Genomic DNA, 26,916 nt, shown 5'->3' with positions numbered 1-26,916 from the left:
CCGGCCGGCCTACGTGATTAGGCAAGACTCGGAGATCGACTTGCAAATGAGCCCGTCTCGGCGCGGCAAGACCTCTTCTCCGGCTTGTCGCCGAGCCTGCCAAGCCATCCTCGATCGCCGCGCCGAGACGCGTGGCTAGATTGCAATAGGAGACCGTAGTAGCGTTCGCGATTTCTGTCGCGCGGCGATTCGAATTGCAAATTCAGGGCCTTGGACTACCCTTTGGTTTACCACGAGTAGCAGTGTTTTTGCTCAGAAGCGAATAGGCATCCGAGATGGCGCAGTTGGCTTCTTTTTCTCTGTCCCCCTTTTCTCGGCTGTTCTTTATCTGCGTGCGCCGAAGCGCACTCAACGATGGGATGAGTGCGTGACATGCGACGCCGCGTTGCCCAACGCGGGACAATGACACAATTTTTTCTCTTATCTCGTCCACTTGAGAAGCAAGGCACTGTCAAATAACGCAACTGGATATTGCTCTTGCAACTTTCTGACAAAACCTGCTGAAGGAGGAACTGTTGGCGTGATGCTCTGTAAACCACTGCAAAGCCGGACATCATACCATTTCAACGGTTTCAAATGCAAGTCGACAATAATGAAGCAAGACGCGTGAGGGAGGCATGAAATTAATAAAGCAAGGAATTTTTTTGTGACTAAGATACGCACACGTTTTTATTTTTGTTTGTGGTCTTTGTGCTACCGCTAAAAAATCATCATCACCATCATAATCAACCTGACCACGCTCACTGCAGCACAAACGCGTCTCCCAAATCTCTCTCATTAACTCGGTCCTGTGCCAGCTGCGGCCGCCTTGCCCCCGCAACTTCCTAATTTCCATTGAAAACTGCCCTGCTATTAAAAAAACGAAGGTAAAAAACGCTGAAGTATATAATTCATGCCGAGTAGAAAGCAGCGCGCACAAAACCTACGTGAGCATTTCTATGCGCGACCAAAAGCTGAAACATCCCTGGTTATAGTAGGTTAGACAGGCTTACCAAAGTGTTACTCTTGCTCTGCACTTTTCAGCTTAAATGGTTCATTATGCTCGACTGATAATAACAGCAAAAGAACGATTGGGGCGCGCGGAATAAACTAGAATGGAAGAGCGGGAAAGTAAGATCGCTGGTAAAAATAAAATATATTTAGGGAAATGCAAAGCTTTAACTCTGAGCACTCAGGCACCACTTTTGAAAGTGGCGAACGCAAAAGGGAGGAAAAATACACAGTAATGAACGCTTTTGCTCAGATTCGTCATGTCTTCGCAAAATAAATAATTATTTATGCTTGAACCTCTGAAGTGAAACTCCTTGACGTGTCGTTCGCCTTACTGTCAATGGTTTTGAAAGCTGATATAGGCTGATGTTGCCGTCCTGACAGGGTCAGACTATATGCTTTCACAGCGATTACACAAGGCTTTGACGGAAAATCGCAGGCTCATTTTAGAGCATGGAGAGGACAGAAATTTCCAGCATAACTATTTGTGTAACAAAAAAGTTACAACTTCTAATAACGCGGGACAACGTTCCATGCTTTCTTCACTATTCAGGAACCGTCCTGAAGGCTTATTATCGGCTCCGGTGTACTGTACTTGAGTTAACTGACGTATTTATTTTATATCAGAAAACCATCGTTCTTACTTTTTCCTGCAGATCACATACCCAAAGACGTTGTTTCATACCAGTGCTGTGCTGGCTCTGAATTATTATTATTATTATTATTATTATTATTATTATTATTATTATTATTATTATTATTATTATTATTATTATTATTATTATTATTATTATTATTATTATTATTATTATTATTATTATTATTATTATTATTATTATTATTATTATTATTATTATTATTGAAGAGATGTTTCATTAGCTCCTACTAGCCTACATCGGCGAGGTGCATGTCTCATCAATACAGCAGCTCCAATTTCTAACGACGCTGCGGATCTTCTATTTGTTCTTCTATTGCTCCAATCTTATAAATTTGCAGGTTTTAAGCGCGGTTTCACACGAAGTTCCAAGGCGGCCTCTACTAACTTAATACAAAGCGTCGTTTCCTACCTCTCTCTCCCACTCTTCCTCTCGCTACCTTTTCGAAAGCGGAAAGTTTTATCCTGTAAAGCGTGCTTCCTGAATGGCTTGTCTGCATAAGAAGAAGCGGAACTTAAACTCAAGGTGCGCCGTCCACAGCCTGTATCCCTAAAAAAAAGTCATGTTTTGCGAGTTATTCTTCAGTTTCAAAAAATCCGCAGTATAAACTGTTTACAATCGTCACGAAGCAGAATAATTTTCGAGCCTTCACAGAAATCACTTGCTTTTAGGTTGCTTTGTCAGTGATGCAATACCGCGGTTCGTCCTAGTGCTTTCCTCCAATCAGTATCATTCATGCAAAAGTTGTCACCTTTTCTCTAATCTATATGATCGAGTCCTCTACACTTTGCTTGCCCCCAAAATTTACCTAGTGCTCTCACTGCAGCGCATCTTTTCCTTATTGGCGTTTCAAGGTGTGATGTTTTTAATATTAATGGCAATGCTTTCTATTGGGCTCCCATGTTATCTTTTCAGCCACTCCTGGGTCCACACACCATAACTCAGCGGAACAGTAATCCAGAACAAAGCTCAGCTGTTTTCGTCCAGGTAAACTTGGGCATTGGTTTTCGTTTAAGTTAACTTACCCGTAAATCGTCAGAGTTGTTTTAAAAGACCACCCTGGTCTTTAAATCCGCAATATGCCTGCACCGGACCACTGCGTACATAGTAGTGTAGGTACGAGCATATATTATTCGTGTTATCCTGGTGATCACTAAAAAATATGAGGTCGAAAAGGAAGGAAGACTGCACGAAGAAGATGCCCGTGATATAATGCAGGGGCGTCTATAAGCAATCCGTGGGAAAACTTTTACACTGCAGCAACTGTTGCACCCAGCGCTTTTCGAGTGTATCTGTGTAACTTTTTTTTTCCTTTCCTTTCTGTCACAGATACGTCCAACTATCTCCCTCCGCGCATCCGTCGGCTGAAGCAGACGGTGAAGCTTTCCGCCGGTGACCCGCTTCGACTGGCGTGCGTGGCGCAGGGCTACCCGGCACCAGCGTATCGGTGGTTCCGCAAAAAAGATTCACTTACCGTTCCTCTAGGCATCAACGGGGGAGGTAATGGAAGAGTGCGCGTCTACCGGGGTTTCCTGCTCATCCAGTCCACCGTGCGCCAGGACGGCGGCACCTACGTGTGCGTCGCCAACAACACCGCAGGCGAAGACCGCGCCCTCTTCGAGGTCATCGTGACGAGTAAGTACGGCTCATGGAATTATAGCTGGTTGGCACGACAATTTGACGAAAAATCGCCACTTGATTATTTTGTAAATAAAAACCGTGAGAACACACTGATGTCGTCCGCCATTTACCGGAGGCAGTCGCACAGTAGCGCCTGCTGCACGGCAGTTTGAGCAGCCGCTTCACGCGCTTCCGAGAAGCTTGCAGGCAAAGCATCCTCTCCAATGCACGTAACTCGTCGAAATAGCCACAGTTTGTTCGAGGGTAACCACGTTTTCGGAATTCTAAAAACTGATATGGGTGTTAATTACGGGGGGCTGCACAAGTCTCAAAAAGTAAGGAGCCTTAAGGTAGTACACTAAAACGTAATTATTCAGTATTCGTTAACCAGCCTGCTAGTCAACACAGCTTGGCTGTATTCGGATGTGCTACATCGCTGAATATGCTATGCCGAAAAAAAGCGCTCTTCTAACTAAAAAAATTTTTTAGTTGTGTTAAGTGTTAGGTGAAATTTCCTGTAGAGTCTACCGCCAGGTTCATTATATGTGGGCTCAATAAGCCAAGCCGCAACTCACCCACAGTCACACCTGATGAAAGAAACGTTGAGGTTCCGAAACTTCGTGTTATCTTATCTTGATTGGCGTTCTTTTCTAACTTAATTGAATTTGCTGTCTCAAATATACAGAGCTCTTTTCAATGTTATCTTTTGAATAAACATGTCTGGCTGCTTCAAAAGCTTACTCTGTAAGATAACTTCGACACAGAGGTAACCCGTTCAGCACAAAGAAGCGCTCCACTTCGACATTTTGGCTAAAAACTTGTTTTCACGTCCAAGCGGCCAGGAATACATGAATAATACGTAAAAAAGAACACAGGCGATAGTCCTTACTGGAATTCTTCTTTGCGTGTTTCATCCCCTTGGCATTCGCTTTTCTATGCTAACCTTTTCGGACGAATTGTTCAAAAAAGTAGTACAAAGGCTTTTGTTTTTAATCACCCTGGGGGCATGCGAATTCCAGCAGGAATAAAGTCCCTGGAGACAAAAGTTTGGTCTCAAAGCGACTCATCTCTTCGAACAAACAAGAAAGCTAAAGGTTCAAGCAAGGGACAGAGCACGATGAAATGAACGGCGGCGCAACAAGGGCACTAACAATAAAGAGACACCCCATGCCAGAGTACGCTTGTGCTAGTGGATGCAGGAGTGCTATTTGCTTCAGAAGAACAAAAAACAATATATTGGAGCGAACAGGCACTAAGATTGTTCAAGTGACAAAAGCAAAATGTCCAGCCTCCGTAATAACATAGCTGTTCAGCGAGCGATTTCTTATTAATTTTTTAGCAGCCGGTGTACACTATAAAAACCTCACTAAGGCTGGACAGCACTTTGAAAGTTTGTGAGTTTGATACTGCGTCAGCTAATAATAGAGTGAATTAATGAGGTTGCTGGTGCATAATAAGCACTCGTGACTGGTCGGCTTCTCGTATATCGTAACGGCAGTAGTCGTGATCGGTTATCTCTCGAGTGTCGGCCTGCCACAAATCTATCTAAGTTCAACAGCATTCCCGGGAAAGGTAATTGTAGAGTACCGCTAATCTACATGTACAATAAAGAAGGTCTGACATGGCGCTCGATGGCGGCAAATGTGTCCTTCTTTTTTTCGCGTCCGTTATCTTCCTTCTCTCTACTAACAGCTCTGAAAAATTCGGGCCCTGGTCAACAAACATCTACTTTAGTTCCCTCATACGAGACGAATTGCATAATGCGCCCGCATGCTTTGCGATGTCACTGCACGTTAAAGAACCACCAGTGGACTGCATTAATCTCAATATACCGTCTCTCGTAACCCACGCGTAGCTTTGCGGCTTTACCACCGCAGCTAAACATACCATGCTTTTTCACGACGCGCACGTTCCCGGCGCAGTGCCCCTGAAGGTGACCGTGAGCCCGAGCAGCGTGCTGACGCGCGAGGGCCGCACCGTGGTGTTCAATTGCTCGGTGCGGGGATTTCCCGTGGCTGCGGTCACGTGGTTGCGAAATCAGCAGCCCGTAATTCCGGGTGGCCGCGTGCGCGTGGTCGACCAGACCGAGCTGCACGTGAACGCCGTGCAGCGCTCCGACCGCGGCATGTACCAGTGCGTCGCCTACGGACACGAAAGCTCGGCTCAGGGAGCCGCCCAGCTCTCCCTCGAAGGTATGCTGCACGCTCCTGTGACTGTGTTTGTCGATGAAACGCTGAGAGATTTTTCTTTCGCTCCAGACGTTCTGTGTTTCTTTTCATAACTTTGAGATCAGTCACAGAAAAAGGCAAGGTCCTAGACAACCAGCACTGACGAAAAAACTCGAGAAAGTGTGGTGGAAAACCCGATTATGTTGAAATAAGAGCAACAGCAACACATTTCTCCCTCCTTGTCACTCCGTCTTGCATGTATATATTAGTGTCTATCAATATATGTTTGTGTTTCAGTTTGCAGATGCGCCTTTTCGAAAGCTGTATGTATTTCTAAATTCATTCATTCAAGGAGAAACGGAAAGAGAACTCGAACAAGAAAGAAATAAAACGCCTAAATAGGCGCCTTACGACAGCACTTCGAGCGGAGGCTCATGCATGGCAAAAACATTGCGTCGCAACGAAAGCTTACGAACTAAGGGGATCAAGTGCCACCCAGACGTCGTCACGTGCCAGCGAAGTGTGTGCTCCGAAGAAAAGGTTGTCTTGCAAAACTGCTGCGGACTGGCTTACGAAAGTGCTCATGATACGGAAAGTCTCGGAGTTTTTACACGTCCCTGTATAAAAGAAGCTTTTTTCCGTGAAAACACTACTATAATATGCCGAAAAAAACGCGACGCCTGGCAAGCCTTCTGACCAGTGACTTGCTGAGTAGCTTTGATCTCGTTCCTATAATTCTCAGTTCCGGGTTACTAAATCGGCAAGCACATTATTTCCCGCACTAGCCGCATAGAGCTTCGCGCCGGAATACCGCGTCTCGCTCGGAAGCGCATATTCGCAGCCTCATACACACGCCGCTAGGGGGCGGCAGCGTTGGCCATTCAGGAGCCCGGCTAAAGCCATCTGGTATGAGCCTCAAGGCAAAGCTCTTGCCATCACGCGCATAAACTAGATGGGGCTTGAAAAGCGATGAATAGTAAAAAAAAGGAAGAGACAGAATTGAAGCGAATATCGAGCGCGGCAGTGAATGCAGGGACGCATGCGCTGCAAAGCGCTACGACAGCAGCGCTGCACATTCCAGCAAGGCGCCCGGCTTTGGGAAGCGCGCTAAATCACGCCGCCTTCTTTCTACCGGGACGCTAGCGGTGTGCGCGCGTAAAGCAGTCTATAGTGGGGCTCGTTTTTCTACTACTTGTAGCCCTTCGTGTATCTCTTTTTCTTTATACGCGCGTACAGTTTCCTTATATTTTTTTCCTCTCTTCTAGACGCAGCCTTCGCGGGTCTTTTTTTTTTTTTTTTAGTGCGCATCCAACATCAACCCAAGTTATCCATTTTGTTTTTTTTTTCTGCCCGCCTGCTTTCCTGCGAATAGCAGCCGCCTGAGGTGCACGGTGGTCTTTATCCCCAAATCTACTTTAAGGAAGCCGTCATTTGCATTGTTGTCACGGCGACGTGGAGCACAGGGGGAAGTAGATCGGCGGCAGGCGGCGCTACCATCCTTCGCCCGGCAGCGCGCGTTCCTACACAAGACAAACACGACAAACAAATGACGCATTTCGCTATTTAAAAAGACGAGAGCAACTTAAAACGCAGTGTAAAATCTATCACACGCAAGGTTAAGGTCTTGAAACGTCTAAAGCCACGCTGGGGGAAGCGGGAAACCGGAAAAAAATTTTTTCTTTAAAGTGAAGTTTTTTTTTCAGGCTGGTGTGTTGTTTATTTCTCTAGGCCGCTTCCTCATAGCCCTGTTGCCTGATGAATGTTTTCCCCAGGACGGGATGAGGATAAGAGCGCGTCGCGATGGAAGGCAAGGAGGCGGATAGAGAGAGGCGCTTTTGTTCCGTTTTAGGGAAATGCCTGTAGGCGACGCTTTGTATCGCTCCCAATTCGCTGCCACGCGCTGGCTCTCTACGCGGCGTGCGATGTCCGGCATTAAGGTGTCGTTCCTATCCTTTGTTTTCTTTTTGTCTTGTTCTAGATTTTGCGAAACATCTTGCAAATAAGAGCTTTGCGGAGACGAGGCGCGATGAGCCTCAGTTCGCTGACAGAAATGGCGGTGCTCTTAGTAAGAATAACGAGACAAAACAAAAGCCTTAAATTCTTTCCTGTCCTTGAGCGCCGCGTTGTAATCGCTTGAGAAGAGGCGTTGGAACGTAAGCGTCATAGTACCTACAAAGGGGTACACGAAGTAGGAGCGGAGATGTGACATATTCTGGTAATTTAAAGGACTGATCCAGCGGTTAGAGAAAACACCTACTGATTCTGTCTTGGTAGAAAGTAAGATAGCAAATGGGAATAACCGGTTCACAAAAAACGAGGACTAAGAGAGACGCACAACACTACATAAAGAGTTTTTTTTTTTTTTCAAATGAATCTAACCGACCGAAATGCAAACTGAGAAAAACGCGAAAGTTTGTTACCCGCACAAGTCGTAGCGCTATCAAAGTTATTATATAATACTGTGTGCATTTTAGTTGCAGCAAGGAACAAAATGAAACCGCGCTCAGAACAGTTCGATCTGTGAGGTTCATTTTTTTGAAGAACCACGTTGCGCATTCAAAAGAGACAAACACAGGAAAAGGACAAGAAGACGGAAAGAGCGCAAACTATCAACTGAGTTTAATGCGCAACGTGGTTCTTCAAAGCAATGCACCAACTACCCAACAAGAAGTTCTTCTAAATTATGAGGCTCAGGCTGACAAAAAACGCAGTCACCAGAGAATTTGCCTCATTTTGGTCCTTACATAAGCAGGATCTGCTTGTTTTTTAACATAGGATTGGCGTGCAGGTTTTCTATGCGCTAGTAGACATCTTTCATTCTCACAATTTTTGCAAAAGTAAGATCTATAGATGAGTTTTCGATTACCGCAAAATTTGACAGTTTCGGTGTGTGGGTTTTCCTCATTTCAAAAAACAATTCCTCATATCCGGTATGCTTTACCCACTACCAAGCTGTGTGGTGTACGTCTCCCTTTCTCTTAGTCTCTTTTGTGCTGCTTTTCCTGATTTAAACCAGAGAATGAATTACAAACTATCCCAAGCAGTTCCTCTTGCAAGCAAAATAGTAAGGTCAGTGAACCTGTTAGGTGCGACTTCTGAATCGAGGCTTATGGCGGGTTTTTGGGCCGACTTCTTTAACGCTTTGGATACATGTTCATCGCAAAATTCATTACGCGCAATATTTCTTGGAAGAACGCGATTCTCTATCATACACTCTTGGAGAGGATGGTGATGTTTCTCATTATTACTGAGATTGATGTAGTGGCATCTCTAGTATTTCTTAGATGAATGCAAAGATTAATTAAAGCTCTGTGAATCAAGCATGTTGAATTATTCAAAGAATACAGATAAGTTACCGGCGGATTTTTAGGCGCTTCTGATCAAGGTCTTAGGATTTCATTCAGCTAAGCAGCTAATTAAAACTTTAGTGGTCGCTCTTAAGTTCAAAGAAAAATCTGCAGAAATGGCTTTTGTTTCCGTCATAGTAACAACCTCTTATTCAGCTATTTCCAGCAAGAAGCTGAGCTATTTGCTCGAGTCGCAGCTGTGGATCAATGATTATTGTGCTCGGCTGCTGACCCGAAAGACACGTGTTTGATCTCGGCACCGGCCGACGCAGATTCGATAGCGGCTGAACACTAGAGGCCCGTCTACTTTGCAATTTCATTGCATGTTTTAATTAAAGAACCCCAGATGGTCGAAGTTATCCGGAGCCCTCCACTACGACGTACCCCATACCACAAGACGCTTTGGGAAGTTAAACACCCATAAACCCTATTTGCTCGGGTAAAGGAATATTTACTTCATCTGAAGGAAAATTAGGATGAATCGTTCAAATATAATAAAGCTGCTTGTCACGTACTGTCTGTATGTTCATTGCACACCTCTTTCAGAACAATCTGCTACTTTGCTATGTTTTTTTTCTTTCCGATGTTCGCGCAAATAGCGCAATATCAGACCCAACTGTAGCCACTGTTCTTTTTCCATTGTTCTTCTAGCACAAGGGAAAGAGTGGATAAAAAAACGAGTGCAACACCGCCACTGTTTTTCCCGCTAGCATGAAAAATGGACGCCGCGTTAATGGCACGGCTTCAAGAGCGCCGTAGCTGCGAGCAACGACTGAAGCAACACACGCGTAATCCTATGAACAACAAAAGAACTGACAGGCGCCTCAACGGGAATCGAAACGAGAAACAAATGACCCACTTCTCACCTCTTTCTCCGCGCCGTTTCCCGAGAGACGCGGCGTCCAGATAACGCTGGGACTAACAAGGATGCGAAAAGGGATCCGCCGGCTAAAGCAACACTCCGCTCATCTTTTCCTTACCTCCTTTCCACTCACTCCCTCTCCCAAGTCTCTTCGTCGTAGCCCAAGGCGTAGGCGGATAGAGTGTCCATGCTTAGTGCACACCTTCTGCTTGCGTGCGTGTGTGCCTGACTGTGTTTGTGGCATGTTTCCGTACGTGCATTTGTACACGCTCGTTTGCTAGCCAGTGGCTTGGCGAGGAAGAGGGGGAAATGAACGCGGAAAGAGGCACGGCTTTCTCATTTCCGACGGCGACCGGGCTCGCTTCCGGCGCGTCTGCAGAGAACCCGCCCGACTTCCTGGAGGCCTTCCAGGACCAGCTGCTCAAGCCGGGCTCGGCCGTGTCCCTCAAGTGCTCCGTGACGGGCAACCCGCTGCCGCAAATCTCCTGGTTCCGTTACGGGCGCCTTCTGGCCGACCGGGCGGGCCTTCGAATCGGCGACTTCGTGGACGCCCTGGGCGTGGTCACGAGCTTCGTCAACGTGAGCGCTGTGGCCACCGAGCACGGCGGCGTGTACACGTGCCGCGCCGAGAACGAGCTCGCCTCGGCCGAGCACACGGCGCGCCTCCAGGTGTACGGGCCTCCCTTCGTGCACCGCATGGACAACGTCACGCACGTGAGCGGCGCCGACGTGCGCCTGCAGTGCGCCGCCTCCGGCTACCCCGTCTCGCTGGTCGCCTGGAAGAAAGGTGCGCGCACTGCGTCCAGCAGTACACCACGCACTGTTGGTAGTAAAAGTAGGGGAGAGTAAAAATTAACGTGATAATGGATGATGAATTTTTATGGCGCAAAGGCACCTGTGGCCAAAGAGGCCTATGGCTCTAAATTGTTTCTTCTACTCAAGAAGGGGCCAAAGACCCATTTCCCAAGCATTTCACTCTAAAGATCCCGAGCACCAGGCAGGCGTAAGCATGTACCCTTCACTATAACCGGTGGGTACCCAGCAGCAGTGGATATCGAACCCCGCACCTTCCGCATACGAGGCGAATGCTCAAACGAGTAGGCCACCGCTGTGGTATAGTAAAATTAACTTGAAACGGGGCGTGCGCTTTTCTGTCCTCCAGGCTAAACTTGGTAGGACTTCGTCATTGATATGAGACGGTGGTGATACTGTAGAAACGTGTTACAACAGGCACGCTCCATTCTTTTAAAATACGGCATACTGGCTTCTCCACGATACGGGGATATTGTCAATGCGGGTTGAACATCGTTTTCTTCGAAAGAATAATGCTTGTAGCGAAGGTATCAATTGCTATAAATGACATCAAGGCCTGCATACACCCTGTGTGTTTATATGACTCTCTTATGCCGGATGGCAAATTTGCGCAATTAAAGAAAGGTATTTTGGTATTTTACAACAAATGATTAATGATTTCACGCTGGTGAAAGGGTCTTCGTTCTAAAGACTGCACTACAACTCCGCAAGCGATAATAATTGCAATAACGGAGTGAGCATAGTGTTCTAACGTGTGTCAAGCCTGCCAGGCCGCCCCTCCTTATCTTTTCAAGTATGCGCTTTTCCTCTAATTTCGCAGATTATCAGCAAAAATAGAACAACTCCCAGGCCATTCAAAAAGGCATCACGAGTTAGTGGACAGACACCATCGTTCGTGATGCGGCGAGACGTGGGAGTTGGTCTAAAACTTGCACACATCTCCCGCTGGTGGACCTTCTCGCCACGTCGAGCTTTGCGTGATTAGAGGACGAAAAGCTTCGCAGGCCTAGTAGCCTGACTAGCTAAAGTCACAAGGTAACGGCGAGCCTGCGCTGATATCTGCGGAAGCTTAAACTCGCCGTTATATCTGCACAGTTTTCGTGGAAGACTAACTGCCCGCCACACCACCGCTAATGACAATACTGCACAATGAGTCAACGAAACTGCGACCACATTGCGTAGCTTGCTTTCTTGCAAATCAATAAAAGAGTAGCATGACCAGCACAGATAGAGCATTTTGGCTCTTTTTTTTACGCAGGTATTTTGTTGTCGAACATTTCTAGAACTCTGCATAAACACAGCATTCCAAAGAAATTGAAAAACCGACCAGTCATAGAGAAATACGAAACCTCGGCAGGAAAAAGTAGTTATCAGGGTTATGCGACCTGAAACAACAAGAAAGAGCAAAATTACGCGCGAAGAATGCTTAGTTTAAACAGAAGCAAACGTAGAAAGAAATTAACATCTCAAAAAAGAAAAAACCCATTCTTGCAGTGTCATAACGACGTACAGATTCGTTCATGCTATAAAACTTTGCAGTTATTGAATTATTTCAGGATGAGAGAATAGCAGAATTCAGCGGCTGGTTAATGTCCCAAACGAATGTCAAGCTACATTATTACAAGGGAAGAAATTTCCAGAGATGTACCGCTGTCTCATTAAAACAATTTCTCCACGCTTGGTTGATTACATTGTATAGCTTCTAAAATACTATAAAAATATACGTTCATTACAATCATTAGTACTTATTAACATTACCACAAGCTCGCTATATGTTAAATGCTTGTTATGAAGAGAAGAGATGCCTGAGGCCGGTTGTATCTAGAAGAGAAGTCTGCAACGTTAGTCAAGAGTTTTTGAAAATTATTGAGCTTTCCTTGTATAAACTCACAGCATCAATATAACCAAGGTGGTTTACAAAAATAAAAACTTGATTAGGGATCAGCCGCCCTATATAACAAAAAATAATGTAGAGCGCCACCAAAATAAAGAAAGGCATTCGCCACGCGAGCTCCAGAATCTTTTTAAACAATTCATAGCCGCCCTATAGCGTAGCTGAAAACTAAGGCAGTCGATGAAAATTATGCGTTTTGCTACGCGTGATATCATGAGTTTGCGTGCAAAAATTTATTTTGTATTTTGTTGATCATTCTGAAAGTGATGCAGGCATCTTGAGGACAACTCACTTGAATGTCATATCAGAAGGATTCAAACACCTCTCCGTGGTGTACTGGGTGATAACTCCACGAGCTTTGGAAGGAGCCAAGCTTCGTCGCAGCCACTGACAAAGACTGGAATTTACATTGTCTCCACATATCAAACATAACATTCAAGGAGGTTTGCTAGACATAATGACTTTGCGCCGCCGACTCTTGAGCCAGGGACTCTCGCCTAATGAAAGCGTAATGAGATGACCAAATGGTCGCTGACTTGGGCTAGCGCATTCATGGACATGGCAAACTAAAATGTGAAAGATCAATGATAGACACTTCTTATGACGTTTTGTGCGCAGCCATTGAGATGTTAAGTCAGCGAGTACGATAATGTGTGACGACATCTGCGTGACCCACTTAAGGCTTTTTTCTATGCATCTCAGGCACATCATAACGACTTCGCAACAAAGATGTATGTGTGTATTTTTCTGTTCAAGATTTTAATTAATTTTGGATGGGCTGTATTATGCCTGAATTATCAACTTCACAAATAAAGAAGGTATCTCCCCACATTTGTTCGTTTGCCACTCATGTCAAGACAGGGGCAGGAAACGCGAAAGCTATTATATGATGGTAGCTTTGTGCTCCTGCCCTATTATTTTTTCCCACTTAGTAGGATAAAATAAAAGGCTCAATAAATATGGTTTATTACCTAGATCACACGTCAAAAGTTAGCACCCATGGCCCCCCATTCTTGAAACTATATCTCCACCACCATTATGCCCACCAGGGAGACAAGGCAGCACATTCGCACTCGAAGATCACAACGACCAAAAACTTCCTTGCTCCAGAGAGAAGTGGAATTCCACTTAAAGTCTTTCAGGCATTCCCGTCATAACTAGCTGCACCTCGGCGACGTGACTCGCGTGCGTTCGTGCGTGCGTGCGTGCGTGCGTGGCCGCGAACATTCAACTCCTTTGTTACAAACATTTCGCAAAGGGGCAAAGGGCACATGTAGTGCGCTCTTCCAGAAACGTTGACACAGTGAAACGACTGGAAACCAGTCGACATTTAGAAACTTCCAACGTGATGTTGTAAGTAGGAAGCGCAAAGAAACGGACGATGGACGGAGTAGGGGACACAAAAACACGTTCACGAGCGTTCACGAGTGTTTCCTACACCGCCCTCCGTCCGTTTCTTTGCGCTTCCTACTGAACAACGTGCCTCACCAACTAGCCCGGCAGCTTGCTTTCCAATGTGATCACCACATGCCCGAGAGCATAACTGTGTTCGCCTTCCTTGTTTGGCCCGCCGGAAGTTTCTTAGCTACCTCTCCCGCATTGATTCGCAAGGATAAACTCTAATCTCGTATAAATTGTCTTCATACGACCTTTAGGAGCCATATTCAGAGCGCTACCTGTGTAGATTCGTTTATTTTGATCGCAAAACGCACAAAATACTGTGTTCGGGTGATTTTTTCCTTGGCCACTATTAACCAGCTTCGCAGCTATGCAGTACTCATAAAAAAAATCGTTGCATTAAGACCTTTAACTTACGACTGTTTTTATTGTAAACGCTTTCCAATTTTGCGCTCTCTTGAAGTAAAGAGAAGACTGCTAGTTTTAAAAGTGGCAAACAATGACCTTGATTGAAGTAAGGTAAATGAATCACATTCTCAATTCGAAGTCCAGGCCACTCAACAAGGTTTCATTCAAGCGCAATACATTTCGGAGAGCGAAGTAGAGAGGCCAAAACATGTCTAGAACAACCAAACTCTGTTCCGCAGCTCCTAAAGCAGCTCCCAAAACAGCTCCCAAAGCAGCTCCTAACACAGCTGTGGCCAGGAAGACAAAAATTACGATAAAATTCAATAAATTTAACTGCACAAGCTTACATCCGGATCATTTTAACAAAATTTTATCGCTAAATATCGCGTGTTCAGCACGAAAATGTCCACAACGTGTTCTCGACAAGCGTTTTGCCCTCTTTGCGTCTTTTTAATGCCTAATAGAAGAGCTAATGCGGAGCAAAAACGCGATTACTAAACTGACGTCCACTGAAAGTCTGATACAGGAACTGCACTTTCTGTCACTCCTTCAGTGTCTACGGGAAACTGGGTGTGCATGAACAGCACATTTTACAGCTTTCTCTATGCCGTGAGACAGGCCGTCTCAGTAAATGTAAAAGATTAAAAGATGTTACAACTACATAAACCTCTCGATTGAAATTCTGCGTCCTTCAGTGCAAGCACGAATGCTGTCCTTGGAATTCGACAATACAAAACAACTGTTGCTCTACACAAACAAAGTTCGCTTTCGATCATATTCGACTCAGGCACTTAGACGCAGTGCGGAACAAGCGCTGAAAGTTTACATTGCATTAAAATATATCGCCCTTGAATAGCGTCGCGTGGTGCTGCTCTCGAAGTTGCGATTCAATTTTTGCTTCTTTTTGACTCCAATTGCGAACTCACTACTGAAGGTTCTTGTGTTTCCGACACGCAGACAATGAAAAGCTGCGACCGTCGTCCAGAGTCGTGTCCAGCGACAACGGGACCCTGCACATCGTGCACGTCACCCAGAGCGACCAGGGATGGTACGAGTGCGCCGTCAGCAACAGGAGGGGGAACACGGCCGTCGGCTCTATGTACCTCAGGGTGATCGGTGAGTTGAACCCCTCCCTACGCGTGCCATGCAATGCACCACTGTCATACGGCACTTCCCTCGAGGAATAGCTGTCTTTGCTCATCTGCCTCCGCGCAATTAATGGCTTGAGTTTTTTTATCAAACTTCTAGAAAAGCGCTTCTGGTGAAGCCCTTAGATCGTTCATCCGCTAAGATCTGAATGCGCGGACTACTCAGCACACAGTTTCACAACTCCGCACCTTTTCATCCTCATTGACAGCATGAAACTCGTCAATCTTCCAGCTTCGCCCAGCTCACATACATCACTCGCTCCAGACTTCCATGCATACATAGACATGCGGGCACTGTATAGGTTTTTCTGGTCATTAACGGTTAGTAAGGAACAACTGGTCTCATAAACACTCGTGAGATGAGACTTAATCAAGCCCTCTATTCCTTTGATCACAATTTCCGAGCCCGTTATAGAATGCAACTCCGCCTTCAAAGCTCCGCGGTTTCCCTTGGGCTGCCTCCGCTTCAGCGCTGCGGCACATCTCTCACAGTCAGTCTCCGTGCCAAGCGTGGACGGCAGTTGTCCAGCAGGCGTCGGCGCTCTTCCTTCCTGCTGTCCACGCCCTAAAACTACGAGTTCAAACAGTGCTTGGTAATGTGTGCGGCATAAATAGAAATAAAATTCAATGGAATGAAATCTGGAACTGACCACAGGCTCGTAGTCCACAGCATTCTTTTGGAACACCAGACTTCATTCAGGTGTAATTTTCTCGAGAAGAATTGGCGCCATGAAGTTGGTTTCTCGTGCAAAGTGTGTTTGTGCGCCACTTTTAAATTTAAAATTATTTTCTTAAACCACAATTTCTTGAAATATGTTCGTGCGCTTTCGCAGCGTGTTAGCACCTCACCCCGTATATGTGATGGAACTCGCATTCCCTTTTTCTGCGGACGAGAGACGCGTGTTACGGAAAAGCAATAAAATTAAACTGCAGCAAAAGGACCATTTCGAAGGTGCAGCTGAACATTATCGAACGTTACAACACAACATATTAGCATGTGTCGGCGGAATCTAGAACATTTGCGTGGATCATCGCGTTTTATTTTGGCCCTTTTATCTGGATTTTTTAAAGTATAGTCGCGATGTCATTGCTACACATTTAGCTGTAGCGACCTTACTGGGCTCTTGCGTACCACAGGAATCATTTTGCATAACCGTCATCTGCAGCGCGGTTGTCAGATAAGCGGATATTTTTCTCAATTTCACTTGGGCTGTCCCTCGCAGCCAGTGCTGCAGTCAGTTTCGTAACATTTCGTCTCTGCCAAAATCGCCTTTTTCCACCACTTTTTCTCTCTTTATGCGATGATTATCCATGCCGTAGGCGAGAGTTTTCTCAATCGGGCCTCCAGATCTCTATTTCTCGCCCCTTTTTCCGCAGCAGATGGCAAAATCCGGTGTTTTGTAAAAAAAAAAAAATAAAGGCCGCCACCGTCTGGGAGACGTTGAAGTAACGAGCGTTAGCTGTTTGGTTAACTAGACAAAGAAAGCGAAGCAGAACGCGCCCGTTGTCCAGATACACCCCCTCAGGATACGTCCCAGACAGAATTTGCTTCGTTTGGTTGGTCAAGGTGGGCCTAGAATTCGGCTTGCGGAGCGATATGGTAACGCTTCAATTAGTAATTGCATGTATACAATGTTTACCTATAATTTAACTGTGGTTTTATTTCTATATCGCTACCCATAGGGTTTTATTTGCCTACAATATTCGGTACACAACTGTCTCCGGATGGATGCCCCTTGTCGGAGTATATAGAGCGAAACGAATGTAAAGGCATATCGCAGTCCCGCAACTCAGCAGTTTTGCTCCCGTTGCAGGATATTTCTTGTGGGTGAGGGGGGAAAGGAATAGGGAGCACCGCCAATTTTAATGGCCGCCATCTTGGGTTCGAGGAACCGAAACTATGCCGCTATTTCGTAGTAGTAAGTGGATGAAAGGGGAAGAGGAAAGTGTACGGGCCTGTGACTGATGTTATCGCACCACCACCACTGCCGGCGTGCAGATAGAGAGGAGAAGGATAGGTAGAGTTTCAGAGGAAAAGGGGAGTATAAAGATGCGGGAGACGCAGTCGTTTCAGTCAGCTGCCTTAGGCTAGCAATAGCCGTCCAGGCCCGTCTCTTCCAGGAAGGCGAGGAGAGACCGGAGCGCCTTGGAAGCGTTGGGGCCGGTGGGGAAGAGGAGGCCGCTGGCCGAATCAGATGGAAGGCTCAGGTCCCTGTAGCAGGCAGCCAGCTTTGCCTGGTGAATGGCAAAGGCGGGGCAATCGAGGAGGATATGATCGGTGGTCTCCTCCGTATGGCCGCAGCGGGAGCAGTCTGCCGTGAGGGCCAAACCCTTGCGATGGAGCCTTGCCCCGGTCCAAGAGCAGCCGATGCGGAGCCGGAGGAGGAGGGACCTCTGGTTTGGTTTATGGGGGTTTAACGTCCCAAAGCGACTCAGGCTATAATAGACGCCTTAGTGAAGGGCTCCGGAAATTTCGACCACCTGGGGTTCTTTAACGTGCACTGACATCGCACAGCACACGGAGGGACCTCTGTCGTCTGGTGATCCCCTTATCTGGCACGCGTAGAGGGGGTGTCCCTTGGGCAACCCTGGAGTCGGGGTGCTCCATTAGCAGCTGCCGCTCCGTGATGGTTCTGGCGCTATTTCGTTCAATGACGGCATTCTCATATAGTTCCGCCCCTATCCACCATATTGCACCGAGACGTCATCATTGTCACGGGGCAAGTGGTTGTTTCTACAATGCTTTTGTAGATGGCGCTACAAGTCTCCATGTGAGATATGCTGTATTGTAGTTGCTACAACAGGTGGCGCTGTGATCTCAGGCTGGTAGCAGACCTCACGAAATCTCCAAACGTGATGCGTAGTTGCCAACGCTCTTAAAAATGAGACAATTCGGTCCTAAAACTTCGCACAAAAGCAACAAAGATTCCCTGCTCGCCAAATTTTATTCTTAAAAATTCCAGGGAAAAAAACGAAAAATTTCCTCAGGAGAACAACACTATAATCCTGCACTACAGGCTAGCTCAGGACACGATACAGCCAAAGCAAACTTATGCTGTCATCCCTGCACATAAGCCCTTTCATTGCACCGACACGTGTAGTTAAACTCATAGCGCAGGATGTCCATTTCTAAATACGGCACTCTCGAAGCAGCATTCATTTTCGGCACTGCGTTTTCTGTGGTCGACCTCGTTCATTGCATTCATCTAGAAAACGGCCTTGAGTGTTTCTCTGTGTAGATTACTGGATTTGATCGGCTTTCTTTTGCTACCGCGCGCTCTGTAAATAGCACTGCGATTGGCCGCAAGCACCGTGTACTCAATAGTCCTCATGAATACTTCCCGTCACTTGCGTGCACGCAATCGTAGCAGCCAGTGACAATTTCCCTGGCACATGTGCGCCAGCGTTACGCTTCTAACTGGGCTTTTGCCATGCAGTAATTCAGTTCTGTTGTTCTAGACGCCATAGGTAGGCTAGACAGTTTTCATGTCGTCGCCGTGCGGCCGGCTGTGTTGCTTTACGAATTATAACAGGAGGGTATGCTAGCCCATCCCGAATAAAGTGAGAGTGTGGCTACAGGCTTCGTGAGCCCATTGAGGGAAGCAATTTGGTAAATATTCAAAAAAAGAAGGTACTTTTGGTTTGTGTCGAAAACGCGGCGTTTCTGCGAAACGTGGTAATAGCGGGATCTAACACTGAAGCAGTGACCGTCCGTGTTTGTGTGAACCGCGTGAACATTGATCTTATTACCGGAGCACGAGAGCGGAGTCGAGCGTTTACCTCTCACCTGCTGCTTAGGTTGAGTAATGTAGCTTGGCAACCGGAGACAAACGACACGGGCTTCAATTAGTATGAAAGTTATCTCTCTCTCTCTTTTCAAATGAACAAAACACAGAGTTAGATAATTATGGCTTCTAAAGATTGAAAGAAAAACATGTAAAAAAGTTTCATATATTTATAGACACGAAACACATAACAAAGAAAAAGAATACTATAAACCTTTGAACGTGTCAATGGAAATAGTAAAGAAGGAGTAAGTAGGAAGAGGAGGGCATTAGGAAAGAAAGTGCGGGCTGTGTACGGACGGGTAGCTGAACTGCGCATGCTGAGTACATTGTCTCCTGTTTCGCGAAACAACGCAAGCAACTCTGTACCGGATTCGGACCTAATACAAGAAACCTCACTGAACACGAACTAATATTGTGTACTCGTTGGTTACACAATAACAAAGCTCAAGCAGTATTCCTTGCGAGGCCTGCTTAACAGTTGACCCACTCCGAGCTCTTGTTGACATAAAAAGTATCAATTTTTTTTTAATTATCAAAGCACAAAGTGAAACGAGACAATGTTGGAATCGAAAAGGAAGCTTCATTCTAATTCTAAACGATATCTGTGCGCTCTGAAAAAAGCGCCGAAAGTAGGAAGGAAGCGCATTAGTAATTTTCTTTGTTTTCCGCAAAAATATGAGTTCCTGAGTTGTCTGCGGACCCGCCGCGGTGGCTCAGTGGTTAGGGCGCTCGGCTACTGATCCGAGTTCCCGGGTTCGAACCCGACCGCGGCGGCCGCGTTTCGATGGAAGCCAAACGCTAAGGCACCCGTGTGCTGTGCGATGTCAGTGCACGTTAAAGATCCCAGGTGGTCGAAATTATTCCGGAGCCCTCCCCTACGGCTCCTCTCTTCCTTTTTTTTCTTTCGCTCCCTTCTTTATATCGTCCCTTACGGCGCGGTTCAGGTGTCCGCTGATATGTAAGACAGATACTGCTCCATTTTCTTTCCCGCAAAACCAATTTTCATTTTCATTTGTCTGAGGTGTGATTGATTGATTGATTGATTGATTGATTGATTGATTGATTGATTGATTGATTGATTGATTGATTGATTGATTGATTGATTGATTGATTGATTGATTGATTGATTGGTTGATTGATTGATTGATTCGGTAGTTGATTGATTGATTTGAATTTATTCATGGCAGCATGCGGTCTCAAGCACAGGCAGGTACTGCGCCTACGTGCACAAGGGCGTGCCACTTCAACTGAAAGCACGCGATGCCTTGCCAGACGCGAGTGGTTAAAAAAAAGCACACAGGCCGCCGAATGTTGATTTCACAAAAACTCTTTCTTGCGAATTCTAACTTGGTCGATTAGCAACTGGACGCCCCACTCCAGTTTTAGTCAACATAGTGTTGTGCGTGTGTGTTTTTATTGCTCCATCAAGAACTAATCACGCGCTCAACCTGGACACATTTCTTGTTGTGTAAATGGTTTGTGTATATTACCTCTCCCTCTATCCTCTGTTCCTGTCCCCTCAACTCTTTCATTTCATTTCTTCATTCTGCCTGCTATCCTTTATTTCCGCTGCCCCAGCTTAGGTGCGTCAGCATCGATGGCAGATGCCGGGGCTAGCAAAAATCTGTTCCTTCCTTTTTATTATTTTAATAAAAACCACTTTCTACTACTACTACTACTTTGAGTTCAGAGCACATGTTCAGTCTAAACGTATAGTTCCAAAAATGGCTCTGTGGTATTCTTTCTACTTGGCGGGTTTTGCTGTTGGTGGTAGTGGTTTATTTCAAAACCAAAAAAGATCTGAATTTAAAGATGGGTGCTGGTCCTGGGAGCTCGTATCTGCTACTTTGGGCACCCTATCTGCCGCCTGCGGGAATAAAAGATCAGGGGAGAAGATAGGGAGGCTGAACAAAGATGGAAGATGGTAGGGCAGGAAAAATTCATACAACTATATGCCAAGCCACAGTCACGCACACATCTGCATGGAGAAAGAAATAGATAAACCACTTGCGAACTGGCGTACGTTCACTGTTGCGCGCCGAGCACCAGCGGTCGCTTTAAACTACGCACACGTATATGCACACTCTGTGCACGGGCCGCACGCTTGTCGTGTCCTGTCACATTCAATCACGCACGTGGCCCACTGTTCGCTAGCAGCCGATACGTAGAGCGCACGCCCGACTGATGTTTGTCCAAAGGTAGCGCACGCGGAATGGCGTGTCGTGCGCGGCCGCCTGCCGGAAAGCAGGCGCTCACCTGGTCAGTGAATGCTCAGAGGCTCACCACTCTTCTATCGAGGGTGCGCGCACTGCCCGTCGGCCACAGAAGCGCCGTTAAATTGGTCGGGATAAGTCGCAGCGCCCTGTGAGCCACAACAGCTCTCGATGTGGCAGGGTGAACGCGTCACAGTGCAGGAACGCACGTTCCAATCCCTCACACCGCAACCGCGGCACGCGTCGCCTAGTTGGTAAAAAATTTATATAAGTTAAGCTTTCGTTGTTTCCGCAGTTGCGTAGAAGCTGATTAAATATTCCTAGCTGGTACACTAGCTCACCGCGCAGTAAAAGCTGCCGCTGCTCGCTGTTGTATTCCTGGCTACTGTTGACAAATCTGCGTCAGTTTGTTAACCCATAACATGCGCCAGTTTGTTTATAGCATTAACTGTCATTACGTAGGACACGCTGTATATGAATAGCTAAAAATATCCGCTGATTCCAAATATCTCGCTTTTTCTATTGTGCGACCTGTGGCGCAACACCTTCAATGCTGACATTCGGGGTTAACCATCGGTTATTGTTAACCTTTTCGTCCGTAGTAGAGTGGTGTTGCTATACTGAACTAACTACTTTATTTTCTCCTATATAGGGCTCGCTTCATGCGATAGCCAGTAACCGCGGCAACAAATGGATGTGCCGATACACGTTCGCGTGCGGCAAAAAGAAAAAAAAGAAACAGGCTAGCAGAGTGCATGCATGCATGTCATGGACAGACCAGTCGAGAGGTTGAAGCTGCCCGGCGCCCCTCGTCCACTACTGCAACAGCAGAGAAAGGACATGCGGCTGCAGCACGCAACGAGCGTGCTAGAAACGAAGAACGGCGCTTCCCCCCCCCCCCTCTCTCTCTCCGATGTGCTCCTCCGCTGAGTGCCACGCGTCATGCCACGTGGTTGCGGTTGGCGCCGCCGAGAGAACTTGTGCGGCGGCCACATCGATCACACTGCAAGAAAGAATGAGAGGAAAGGGTAGATGGGGAGAGGATGAGGCGAACAAGGGTCCCGAACCATTCCTCACCTATCCCTTCTCATTCCGTACCCTCGCCTTTGCATTGGCGCCACTTCGTAAGGCACTGCCTTCGAGCAATAGCGTGACCGTGCCTTTTCTTTCCTTCTTTCTTTATTTCGTTCTTTCTTTCCTTTTTTCTCTTCTTCTTTTTTTCGTTCTCTCGCCGTTTCGGCCCGTATGCCTCCTAGAAGCACACACGCGGGCACTCGTGTGTGTGGATAGACGGACAGAATATAAACACGAGCTCTCTCTCTCTCACGCGCGCGCTCTCTGCCGGATCCATCCGTGTGTGTGTGTGTTTGTGAGGGCGTAGCCGTTCGGCACAGACGCTGGCCCTTTTCGCTTTGGGCAAACACTCGATCACCGGCCAGTCTTCCTCGCTGCCGCGAAACAGCGTGATTCCCGTTAAAACGCGCCTGTCACGCGGCGCTGATTCTCCGCCGCCTCCATGTATCTTGGGTCTGTCAAAGCCGAGTGGCCCGTACGTGTTCGAAGGACGGGCGCTGCGCTCCACGCACGCGCGTTTGTTTGTTCGCTGTCCCGATTTTGGCCTCACGCCTATTTTTTTTTTGTGTGTGTAGAGTTTTGCAGTTAAAATCGCGTGAGAGAATGTGGAAAAGCACTGTTCACTCGAGTCTCGGTTGGTTAGTTGGAGCTGTACGTGAAAATCAAGAGAGACATTATTTGTTGAGTTTTTCCAGTGTGTTCGTCAGGTTTTACAGTGATAGCTGTTAGTACCCCATCCCTGGCTTTCTGGCCGCTGTCGTCGTCGGTGTAACCGGTGGATGCGTTAATGTCATGTCTCATGTGACATTACGTGCAGTGACGTTAATGTCACGGTCAACCTGAGTCGCATAAGCCTTCGGGTGCCTTTGTTTGTAACAGCCACCTGCCAATGCAAGGGTGCACCACTTGACCACTACACCCGTGCGCCAGGAATATATCCCCAAAACTAAACGCCTTAGCAGCTATCGCTCAACATCGTGTTACTCAGTCGTAACCGTCCTGTGAGTATTTGTCTCCTTTTTTTGGCTGAACGGCACAGACAAATATCGAAAACCTGCCCGCACATTCAACAATGCTTACTTGGGCAGTAGCGGTACACAAGATTCTCTTTGCTTTCTTAGTTACGTGGAAAAAGCAACAGCACTAATAAGGGCGTTCACAACGAACAGAAAAAAAATTTACAGGACGGTTACGACTATGCAACGCGAGCTTAAGCGACACCTGCTCAAGCATTTAGTTTTGGGGATATTTTGAGGCAGAAAAGATACAGCGACCTGCTATCGTACTGGTGTCGCGGTTAAGGCATGTACCCCTGCACTAGCAAGCGGCTATTCCAAACAGAGTCACCCGGAGGCTTATGCGACCCAGGTTGACCAGCTCAACCGGTGGGCGCGCAAGCATCCACCGGTTACGTTGACAGCAACGGCGAAGAGAAAGCCAGGGACGGGCAGCTAACAGCTATCGCTGTTAAAAAGCTCTTCAATGTAAAGCTTGGAAACATTAAGTTATTTTCATTGCTTAAGAATGCCAGATTGTGTGCTCAACGTACTAAGGGCACGCCGTATTATCTACAATACAAAATTCATCTCGTTGAAAGGTGCATTCTTCTGAAGCGTGTACCCTTAACGTTTGCGGTCCTCGCAGATGCTGATGAGTTCAAGGGTTCTGCAGGTGAGGAGTTATAGGGTAGTCGGTTGAAGTAAGAGTTTTCAGATGGCGCGAACATCGCAGAGCAGGAAACTGTGCTCACGTCTGTGCGTGCTTCACCGCCTCTGTGCTTCTTGCGAAGAGTCTGGGATTTTTGGAAAAGCATGCCGTCTGACAAAAAAAAATCACTAAAACAAATGCATCCCGGTGTTCATAATTTTTTCTAAAGTAACTTGGGATGGGCCAAAAATGCTATCTTTCCTTACTATTAAATGTCTCAGTGTATTTCACAGCTTATACTAGAGCGAAATGTTCGCCGTGTTTTTCGTTAAGGTCTGCCGCCACCAGTTTATAACACTATGCCGCAGCAGCACGTTCTTTTTAGCTACTGTGGAGGGGGGGGGGGGGGGGGGGAAGGTCCTAGTCTTCCTATCAACCAATTGTTCTCTTCCTTATCGAATGCGATTGTTGCATTGCAATGGGCGAAGATCTCTTCAAGGAATTCAGCAGAGTTCCACAAAGAGATATTCACAACAACATTAAGTGACACCACTTAAGTCGTAAAACAAATCCCATCTTCCCTTGCTCCAGCAATACCACGTTCTTTATACGCGCAAAGCTCGATTCAGGATCACAATGACCAGTGACCTTCCTTAATTTCAGTCTGCTTTACGACTACTGGTTTTCTTTCCTTTGAAACAGTAACATAATACCCTGGCTTCGGCCGGAAATATTGAGGGTGCAGACACCTGCTGATAATGTTGAGGCGATCATACGAGCTGATGGGACAAATTTGCGTACACAATATTGGTTGTACTATATTTCGCTGCTACACTGATCGTATTCCTTTTTCTACTTTGAACTGTATTTAGTCATCGCTTTTTTGTTCCAGTTTCGCGTAGGAGTCTCGTACGGCGACTTACTGGAGCACTTTAGAGGACTAAGGAGGGTATATACCCCACCCCATAGACAGCTCACTAAAGAGCACGCTGTAATTTAGAGAAAGCTTCAAACAAACACAAATCATTTCTTATTTATACTAAGTAAGATACACCCCACTACATACAGCTTCTCATGACCTTGTTTCCGAGAGACCACCACACTATATCGCACCACGTGGGGATGCCAACACAAACCTGCAGCCATAGTCATACACAATGCCATACCGGAGTAGTGGAAGGTAGCGCAGTCCAGCTGAGAACTCGAAGGTAAGCTTTCACTGGTCGAACAGGCTCAAGCTACCGCAGCCACCGCAGGAGTCCTGGCCTAGGGACTCCGCACATGAAGGCTGCCAACAAAACTAGGAGCAGTGCATAAACGTTTTAACACGATAGTGTTACAGGCCCCGTTACGCAGAAAATCCGGTGTCGGCTTCGGCTCTGTCGGCGTTGTGAGCGATAAATATGGAGACGTGGTGCGGTTCAGGCACCACCCCCGGAGAAAAAACCTAGATTGGCAAGCTAGGTCACGTGACCTTGAGGGGTCTTCGCAACCTATCCACCGCATTGTGAACAAACTAACTACCCTGGCAAGTGGCAGTTAAATCGATCGCGAGAAGTTGCTCGGGAAGAGCAACTTGGGTCTCACAAGACCCACCGGTGGCAGCATCTCCTATCACAGAGCAGTAGCGCATCCCTTAATCACTACACTTTTGCTCAAGGAGTGGTATGAGGACTCCCAGGGACATATATTACTCTACAGTTGAGAAAGACCAATTCCGCATATATGGACATTAACTCATTAAAGCTACCGCGTCATATTAAGGCGGAGCTTGAGTGTCCCGTCCAGTTTTGTTCTCTCTCTCTCTCTTTATTTCTCTCTCTCGTGGGTGGAGGCCTCTGGGAGGTGAAGTGAGTGAATGGATGGTGCGTAGTGTCTTCGGTAGTAAGGAGATGGGTTGGTTGATGGCGTGCAGGCAGCTTCTGTATGCTGAAGGCGAGTAACTGGAGATTAGTGAAGCTTCTGGCGAGTAAAAGTGAGTTTTTGGTGGTGTGTGGTGGATTCTGGAGGGTGGAAATGGGTGATGGGCAAACATGGCCGGGTAGTGGACAGAGAACTTCTAGAGAGCGGCGGCATCACCCAAGAACAAACGGACAGGTATTCAACAAGTGATAGAATTCAAATACATTTAAATATTGCAATTCACATGCCACTCAGCATTTGAGGTCATTTTAGATCTACGAAGAAGCATTACAACTTCCACGCTGCAACAAAGTGCGAAGGCCACAAACAGAGAAAGAGAAACATCATCATCAGTATCATCATCATCAGCAGCAGCAGCAGCAGCAGCCGCCTGATTACACCCACTGCAGGGCAAAGAAAGGCCTCTCCCATGTCTCTCCAATTCACCCTGTTTTTTGCCAGCTGCGCCCACCCTATGCCTGCAAATTTCTTAATCTCATCCGCCCACTAACCTTCTGCCGAACCCTGCTACGCTTGCCTTCTCTTGCCTGCGCTTTACATGCCCTGCCCAAGCCCATTTCTTCCTCTTGATTTCAACTAGGATGTCAGTAAAATGTGTTTGTTCCTTCACTCACTCTGCCCTCTTCCGGTCTCTTTACGTTACACCTATCATTTTTTTTTTGTAACGCTAGCTACATTACGGTAGCATTTCGAGCCTTCAACGTGGCGGCGCCGCCATGCTGTCACGTGGTTGGTCACGTGGTGCGGAGCAGCTTTTAGCGGGCGCGGCGCCGTGGCTGATCACGTGGTTCGTCACCTGGTTGGCCACGTGACCAGCCACGTGGTGCGGAGCAGCTGCTGCTGGCGGCGGCGCGGCGCACCGGCGAAACCGAGCTGCCACAGCTGTGCGCATGCGCCGTGTCAAGTGGGACGAAACAAAGCGGCGAAAGACTGACTTTGCAATTCAACTGAGCAAGTTCCACTCGGC

At 46.9% G+C, this 26,916-nt stretch overlaps 1 protein-coding gene across 1 annotated transcript in view; it reads left to right on the top strand.

The window, feature by feature from the left end:
• Window positions 1-26,916, top strand: part of LOC144128609 (cell adhesion molecule Dscam1-like) — a 388,116-nt gene that overhangs the window by 299,674 nt on the left and 61,526 nt on the right. The window contains exons 5-8 of the mRNA XM_077662144.1: window positions 2,976-3,281; window positions 5,189-5,458; window positions 10,023-10,430; window positions 15,114-15,272. Coding sequence (XP_077518270.1) covers window positions 2,976-3,281; window positions 5,189-5,458; window positions 10,023-10,430; window positions 15,114-15,272 — 1,143 coding nt within the window. The remainder of the gene's footprint in view (window positions 1-2,975; window positions 3,282-5,188; window positions 5,459-10,022; window positions 10,431-15,113; window positions 15,273-26,916) is intronic.

The sequence above is a fragment of the Amblyomma americanum genome, chromosome 4, assembly GCF_052857255.1.
Source record: "Amblyomma americanum isolate KBUSLIRL-KWMA chromosome 4, ASM5285725v1, whole genome shotgun sequence".
NCBI lineage: Eukaryota > Metazoa > Arthropoda > Arachnida > Ixodida > Ixodidae > Amblyomma > Amblyomma americanum.
The sequence above is the reverse complement of the archived record's forward strand: the minus strand, read 5'-3'. Positions and strand labels throughout refer to the sequence as shown.